Source organism: Photinus pyralis, unplaced genomic scaffold, assembly GCF_008802855.1.
Source record: "Photinus pyralis isolate 1611_PpyrPB1 unplaced genomic scaffold, Ppyr1.3 Ppyr1.4_LG1, whole genome shotgun sequence".
Classification (NCBI taxonomy): Eukaryota; Metazoa; Arthropoda; class Insecta; order Coleoptera; family Lampyridae; genus Photinus; species Photinus pyralis.
The window spans coordinates 3723910-3732305 of record NW_022170249.1 but is presented as its reverse complement, the minus strand read 5'-3'; the positions used below and the strand labels follow the sequence as shown (position 1 = coordinate 3732305).

The 8396-nt window shown below is 35.5% G+C and overlaps 1 protein-coding gene across 1 annotated transcript; it reads right to left on the bottom strand.

Moving 5' to 3' along the window:
- Nucleotides 1-765: 765 nt before the first annotated feature.
- LOC116160088 (multidrug resistance-associated protein 4-like) lies at nucleotides 766-2651 on the bottom strand. The gene is made up of 4 exons (XM_031473227.1): nucleotides 2510-2651; nucleotides 2121-2460; nucleotides 1849-2071; nucleotides 766-1797 (listed from the first exon to the last, which is right to left on the bottom strand). Exons 2-4 carry the CDS (start codon nucleotides 2181-2183, stop codon nucleotides 1475-1477), a joined length of 609 nt encoding a protein of 202 aa, XP_031329087.1. The 5' UTR covers nucleotides 2184-2460; nucleotides 2510-2651; the 3' UTR covers nucleotides 766-1474.
- Nucleotides 2652-8396: the final 5745 nt, after the last annotated feature.

Sequence of the window (8396 nt, the reverse complement as noted above, 5' to 3'; positions counted from 1 at the left end):
TTTCGGATTTTTATAACGGACGCGATAATGAAACATACTGCAAAAGCCGAAAGGAAGATTTATTGATTTAATTGATGTTTAATTTCATCATTTCCAAACTATTTTATCTTTCTCTTTCTCTACGGTGATGATGGGTGATATTGTGGAAGGTTTGGAAATTGCTCCCAATAGTTTGTCCATTTCTAATGCACCTATTAGTTTAGTTGATGTAGAGTATAGTTTCTCTGCTTAGTGCTTATAAATTAATTCTTAGCGACAGGAGACAATCATTTCGTGCAGAAAACTTAGAGAAACATCTTATTGCTAGTGTTTATCGTAATTCCTTTTTTATTAGAAATTATGCAACATATATAATTTTGTATACGTGTGCATATATATCAAAACTGTTTGCATATTTTTCACTAATATTCTGCATAATATGCGCATAATTTTACCATTCATTGTGTATTAATACAGGCAGTACAGAACATTCGGGAAACAATTAAAAAAAAAACATTTTTTTTAATTACTTATTAACAGTTAATTTTATCGAAAAAGTACTAATAACAATATTTATAGTACATATAGAGCTTTCATTAAAAAAAAAGATTAATGAAATTGGATCAATAATTCCAGAGATATAGTTTACTTTATAAAACTCTACATCCGCCATCTTTGATTGGCCGCCATTTCTATTAGCTACCGCTTTGAGATGGCAATCATGATTTTTTGGCATCCTAATAAATCTGTATAACCACTGTAAAAAGGCAAATTGGTACCCCCAAATTATACTGTCATGTCGACTGGCCCATGGACTATTAACTGTATACACGAAACGAATTGGGGTATAGCCGCGAAGGCGTATAGTGTCACCTTTTTTGGACTACCAGTTCTGGGAAACTGTATAGGACAGCTTCATTTTTTCAAATAGAAACCTATCTATTCTTTGTATTGAATTTCTACATTGGAAAATAATAAACTTTCGTGGGAAACGTTTTTGCCTACACTTATCAGATTTTGAAGACGCTCTTCTAAAAGCGCTATTTATGAATTGAGCTAGGAAGCTGTTCTGTCAGGAATTTGGCACATTTTTTAAATTTGTTTTTATTACGGTTGTGTCAGTAGGTAGGCATATTCACACATATAGATAGTGTAGCTTAAATACTTTGATTGGTACCTATATTTTTTTATTGGAAGGAGTTCCTGAAATATGACTACTTAAAATTGTGCCTAACATGTTTGTTCTGTACAGTCACATAACACACCAACTGTGGATGCTCATGATAAAAGCAAACTGCTACCATTTCAAGCTTTGTTCAAATGTATGTTTTTTTTGTCTAACTTGAACCGAATCGAATATTAACTATTAGGAAAATCTGCTAAGGTATCAACTGCGCGAGATTTTTCTTTTGCTCTAAAACCGAGTAGATCCACTCATTAACAAATTCGTGCTACGTTTGGAAGTTTGACGTGTGGGCACCAACCAAACTGGTACCTACATATTGTCAAGGTAGGTACTTACTTTAGCCGCTGTAATCTCTCGTTTCAACAAAACCATTGCCAATAGCGTAAACAGTAAGGCAACGCGCGTCGTAAACAAATTAAACGACATGAACACGCCTCTAAGGTAGGACACTTTCGTAATAACGTTTATTTCCGATTTCCTGGCGTAATGGATGATTTTCTCGAATGGCTTCTCCCACGCGTACATTTTAATCACTTGTATACCCGCGACGATTTCGTCCATGAGTCGCACCCTTTGATCGGTTTTGTACGCCGTTTGCCTTCTGTACTTGGACGTTAACTTTCCGGTGTAACCTGTGGGGTGAAGCGTTAGGAATTCTGTTCAAAAATTAACGGCATTGTTACTTTGCAATGGGCAAATAAGAAAGATGGGAATCATGCCGATTAGACCGCAATAATCGGCTTCCTTCCATAATAAGTACATTACTATTACGGCTGTGGTTGGTGCGACCCACATGTGATGTACGAAAACGGAAGCAACGTCAAAACGACTGACATCGTTCGAGAGCAAATTTACCACCTTTCCAGCGGCCGACTCGCCTAAGGCCGTTCTGCTTAGCTTCAAAGCCTAAAATTTACTGGTTACTAGCTTGCAAAGACTTAGGATTGATGGTAACCTTTCTGTAGATCAGAGCGCAGCAACCAGCACGCACTCTCATGGCGAAATGGAACGCCTCCATAATGTACTGATTCAAAAGAAAGGTAATTCCGAGGTTGCTCACAACAATTGCGGTGGCATACCAGTACGCCTCACTCTTCGACTTGGTGGCCTCCGATGTGAAATACCCGAGTAGTTCCCTCAACAAAAACGGTTGCAGCAACCGAAGCACGATATCGTTGACCCCCAGAACCACGCCGAGCAGTAGGTATTCGGGCCAAAACGTCCGCACAAGAACTTTGAGCAAGCTCGGCGATTTGCGGCGCTTTCTCGTCTCTTCCAGGTGCGCCTTCCATTTTCTGGAATTGTCACGTTTGTTCGGAGAGGTCGGAAACTGGCGATACTCACACTTCTAATCGGTTGCCCGCCTGCGTGCTCTCGTCTGCCGGTATAGGATTGTATAAATCTTCAACGTCCAGCGTTTCCGAGTAACCGGTTTTGAAGATGTCGTAAGCGTATCTGCAAAAAGGTGACAAATTTAGGTAATGGTCAAGATTAACGAGTGATTTGCATTCGAAATGACATGTTAACGCATGTTAAAATAATTAATTAGTGCGATCCTATCTCATCAGTGGTCATTTTTGATGGTTGCGGCATTTTTGTGGTTGGCTAAAATTACTTTGTACAAGAATGTATTTATCATTATTACAAGGTTTCCCTGCAAAACAACTATCTACTTACTAAGTATACTATCACCGTGGGAGTGAGTTTTGATTTGATCTTTCTCTCAACTTTAAATTTGATGTAATTATCTCTTAATCTCATTGATGATAAATTTGTTATTTTCAATGTATGAATTTAAAAGGTTCGCATGGTCAATTCTAAACTAAACGTCAACAATTAATTTTTTATATTTGTCTAGTATTTTCAATTTTCCAGTTTACTTCGTGCACCTGAAGTTTTACGTTAACAATTATTTCAATTGGCTAGTTAGTACAAAATAAAGTAAAATTACTATACATACCTCCTTTTACTGCAGGTAGGTACATATTAATAGAGCATGGTATGAATAAAACCAACAACCAAAATATTCGAATGCCTTTTACCCTAATTATTCTCTTATTAATATAAGTCTAACGACCTAAGTTATTTTAACATTTTTGCAGATTTTGGCAAACAGTGCCGTTTTTAAGTTTTTCGGGGCCCTGGGCCATTCGCTCGTGGAGGCCCCCCTTACCCTCAATAAAAACGGCACAATGTTGGCATTTTGTGACCAAAATGACCGGACTTTTATTTTATTGAACTGTAAAGTCATTGTCTTACCCATGGGCAAAACCTCAGTGTAATATATCTACCCACTTTAGGCTTTTTGTCACTTATTAGGACTTTTTAACTTTCTAAATGGTAACCTTATACAGGGTGGTGACTTGCGTAACGCATCATCATAGGGATTTCAATGTAAAATTCATAACATGCGATTATTGGCTCCCCAAATTATTTTAGAGCAAAAATGTATATTAAAGTTTTTTGTAGACAAAATTTTTTACGCCGTCTTAGTTTTCAATTTTTTACATATAAAGACGGAAATTGGAAAAATAAAACCCGCATCTTTTTCAATAATCTGCGATGCCATGGAATTTTCTAAAACAAAAAGATGTCCAGTTATCAATTAATAGCAGCAGTTCGAAATGGATTTTTTGCGCGATCGGTCATTTCTGACTATTTACCATGGGTGTTTCCATGACAGTACGTAGAATTGACCAGTTACTATGATTACGACGACGCCAAAATTACTTACCGATCTAAAAACAGAACAGCAAAAATACTTACCGACGCCTTTTTAAAAATCAACAGTCTTACATTACATTTAATCTTTAATTATTGTTAGGTAAATTAAACCTACAATTTGTGCTGTTTTTCCTATAGCAAGACGCTCATAAAGTCATAAAGGAAGTGCAAAGCTAGTAAACTACATCAGACACATGCACATTTTTATGAAATTATTAATTTCAATTTTGACATTTAAACTGGTTGCCTAGTGATGTACACCATACCACTTCGATCATTTCGATTTATTCTGCTCGTTAATTTCTTAGTGCATATTTATATTGGTTGCATAATTTTAATTTCGATCGCGCAAAAAATGTTATAAGCACGTCGAACGTTAAGGGTTACCGTTCTCAGACAATAATTGGAGTCGTCGCTTCGCTCCTCCTCCAAACAATTGTCTTCGAACGGTAAAAATCCCTTACCGTTCTCCATACTTAATATACTATTATGATCGACTTTTTGATAGAATTCCATTTGTTTTATGCAGACATTCCATGGCATGACAGATTACTGAAAAAGATTGGGGGTTTTACTTTTCCAATTTTCCGTCTTTATTATGCAAAAAATGGAAAACTAATACGGTTGATTGACGTAAAAAATTATAATTTCTACAAAAACCTTAATACATTTTTGCTCTAAATTAATTTGGGGAGCCAATAATCACATGTTATGAATTTTACATTGAAATCCCTATGATGTACTACGCAAGTCACCACCCTGTATACAAGATCTACAGGATTTTAGAATTTCCGGTATCCCTTACTCTATGCATTAATTTTGTTTAAATCAGCATTTACTTTAAGGCGGCAGATTTTGCACTAAAATTTTTTCATTCACACAAACTTGGGCCCAGGTGGCCCATGCCTAAAAACGGCACTGTTGGCAAAACAACTTATACCTTTCTCCATTCGATTAATTAGCAGGTCCTTAGTCAACCACACCTTATATTTCTTCTTGAGCATCATATGGAATGATGTGTGTTGCTCACTGGTGAGCAACAAATCTGAATTATAGAAATGTACCATAGGAGCAATCCAATTATATCAATAAAGAAATGTTTGTTTTGGCTTAATGGAGCTCGAGGGTGTCCCAGCCCCCTCAATCGCGACGTTGTGGAGACTAAGCTACCACGAACAAAAATTGTGTGAATTCGACTATTTATATCAGAACGGCAGACTTTAATTTTTCATATTTTACTGAACTGGAAAACAGATTAAAAGTGAATAGGGCTCCGGGCTCGTAAGTCAAACTTTTGATAGCATAAGGGAAGGACGGAAGTGCACAGAGAAATTAAATTTACAACAAGATCTAATATGCGGACAGTACGTCATTTTGAATTCATGGGAAATTGGTTGAGCATATAAACTCGCATTAAAATAGATCGTTGACCATTTTCCATTGATCTTCTAGGAGCTGGAAAACACGCACTTTGTTAAGATCTTAATGGTGGGAAGCTATTACAAACATTTTTTTTATAATTTTAGTTTTAATTTACAATGCCAAGTTGCCATTGATTAACACATTCACATTAATAGGTTAATGAATGGTTGTAACCTGGAAGTCTGGACTTTACCTTTTTTTTAAAATATACTTCAGTGAATAGACAACAAATTTGAAGTAAGTATAATTCAGTATTTGTTTTTCGTGGGTGACGATTTTAGGTAAAAATTTTGTATAACTCTCAAGTTCACTACAAACCATCTGCAAGCTTGGATTTTCTCCAAAATCTCCACGAAGATTATCTCCGAAAATTTGAAAGGTTCCATTTTTGAAGAACAGTTAAATCATTCAAACTTCGATTTTAAAACGAAATTTAATTTGAAAAATAATGATTGTCAACATTTAAATGGAACAACAAAGCGACACTCTGTACGAGAAATAATTTCATTTGAAACCCTTGATAGCTAAAATTCAAAATTTGGATGGCTGAAAGATGCACAAAAAATCGTTGTAGTACAAATTTCGAAACAGGATTGTACCTACATTTTTTTGGAAAATTTAGCAATTAGTTTAAAATTTGTACTTGAAACTAATTTATTTTCCGGGTCGATCTGAGACAATTTTTTTTCGGGGCAAAAAAAAAGGCAGTGTACAACCTTCCTTTTTTCCAAAAATCGGCTGCACCAAAATTTCTCGGGAAAACACTTTTTTCTTATTAATTTTGGTGCGTAGAATCCAAAACAATTCGTACTTTTTCGATCAGACTTCTCAATCAAAAGTTATAGACTAGAAACCACTTTCGAAAGAAAATTCAAAGGGCTGTAACTTTTGAACCAGTAGCCCAATCTTGGAAATGTTTGAAGTTATGGATTCTACAGACCACGTTCTATAAGAAAAATTTTTTTCCGGGTCGATCTGAGACAATTTTTTTTCGGGGCAAAAAAAAGGCAGTGTACAACCTTCCTTTTTTACCAAAAATCGGCTGCACCAAAATTTCTCGGGAAAACACTTTTTCTTATTAATTTTGGTGCGTAGAATCCAAAACAATTCGTACTTTTTCGATCAGACTTCTCAATCAAAAGTTATAGACTAGAAACCAATTTCGAAAAAAATTCAAAGGGCTGTAACTTTTGAACTAGTAGCCCAATCTTGGAAATGTTTGAAATTATGGATTCTACAGGCCACGTTCTATAAGAAAAAATTTTTTCCGGGTCGATCTGAGACAATTTTGTTTTCGGGGCAAAAAAAAGGCAGTGTACAACCTTCCTTTTTTCCAAAAATCGGCTGCACCAAAATTTCTCGGGAAAACACTTTTTTCTTATTAATTTTGGTGCGTAGAATCCAAAACAATTCGTACTTTTTCGATCAGACTTCTCAATCAAAAGTTATAGACTAGAAAATAATTTCGAAAAAAAATTCAAAGGGCTGTAACTTTTGAACTAGTAGCCCAATCTTGGAAATGTTTGAAATTATATGTGAATGTGGTATAGACTTTGAAGATTGAAGTTGAAGATTGGTGTTGAAGAATGATTCACTGTGATTCAACAGAACTTGAATTTTGGAAAGCATTATTAGCTGAATATTTTAAAAATTAATTTAATCTTTCATGGAATTTTAATTACAGAGGTGTCAACCAAACAACTATCTTCCACCAACTACCGCCCTTCTTTTTGACACCTTATCAACAAAGGGGGGGGGGGGGTAAGAAAGTAGTAGCCCTGTATCTTCTAGATCTAGTGTGATATGGAAATTCTGATCACAGATTCAGATTCTCCAAAAAAAAAGTGCTCATAAAGGGTCCCAACGGGAATCGTCTACTTCCGGCCATTTTAGCTAGGTAAAATAAAAACAAAATTTGACATTTTCAGTTTTTCAGTGATATCTCAGTTATCTTTCAAAAATTTCAAATGGGTTTTATTAGTCACAAAAAGGGACAACTTTGTCCCCATTTAACCTGGGACCACCCTGTACAGTACTTACTTTCATTAAAACGCCATGGCGGAAGTGCTGCTGTAGTCGGTTTGTATAGTATAGTAGACGAAGAGGAACATGAAGCCGCCGCAAGTGGTTACTGAAGAAAAACGCATTTTCTCATGCAAAAATTATTGAATGAATTGCAGAATGAACCCAAAAATATGATTCCTACTGTTATACTATGCGATCAAAAATGAGTCGCCTTTGGAAATACCTGTAACCGATTTTGCAAAATTTTTTTGTCCGGATGTCTCCAAAAGTAGTCGGAATTTTTTCAGTTTCAAAACTGTATTTTGTTCAGCATCAAAATACGAAACTCTGCCAAATTTAAACTACCCACCTATTTCTTACAGTTCTTACCATCAAACCTAATTTTCAATAGTATCTACCTATTTTCCTATTTTAATATAAAATTTCAATTTTTATATAGAACTTTTAATTAATGTCAATCTGTCAGTGATGACAGGAGTTTAGAAATGTCGAAAATGGGCCGGTAAAGTGACAGGTGCGGCCGGTAAAGTGACAGGTGCGGCCAGTAAAGTGACAAGCGGCAGGAAACGTAGTCTGCTCTGCCCCTGTCATGGAAGCTAAAATTTCCTGACAGAAACTGGGCATGAAAATGAAGGTTTCAGGGCGATATTGGGTAAAATAAATTATGAAAATTTATGTACCTACGTGTATAAAAATTATTGAAATGTTCTCCCGGTAACCAAATACCCATATCCGGGGCCGGTGGAGTCTAATAGCAGCCCTGAGCCTGAGAGCGACCTAAATCTTTAAAGTAACTACTTCTTTAAATGTTCATGTCTGATCTATTCGTACTGGTTTTTTAATTCACAAAAACGGTGCCATAAGAGATTCTGTATACAAAAATTGTACTTAAAAATAAGTCTCTAAAATGAACTTCCAAAAGTCAATATTAAAAAGAATTTTCTTTCGAAATTTGTTTCTAAGTAGTCTATAACTTTTGATTGAGAAATCTGATCGAAAAAGTACGAATTGTTTTGGACACAGCAAAATTAATAAGAAAAAGTGTTTTCCAGAGACATTT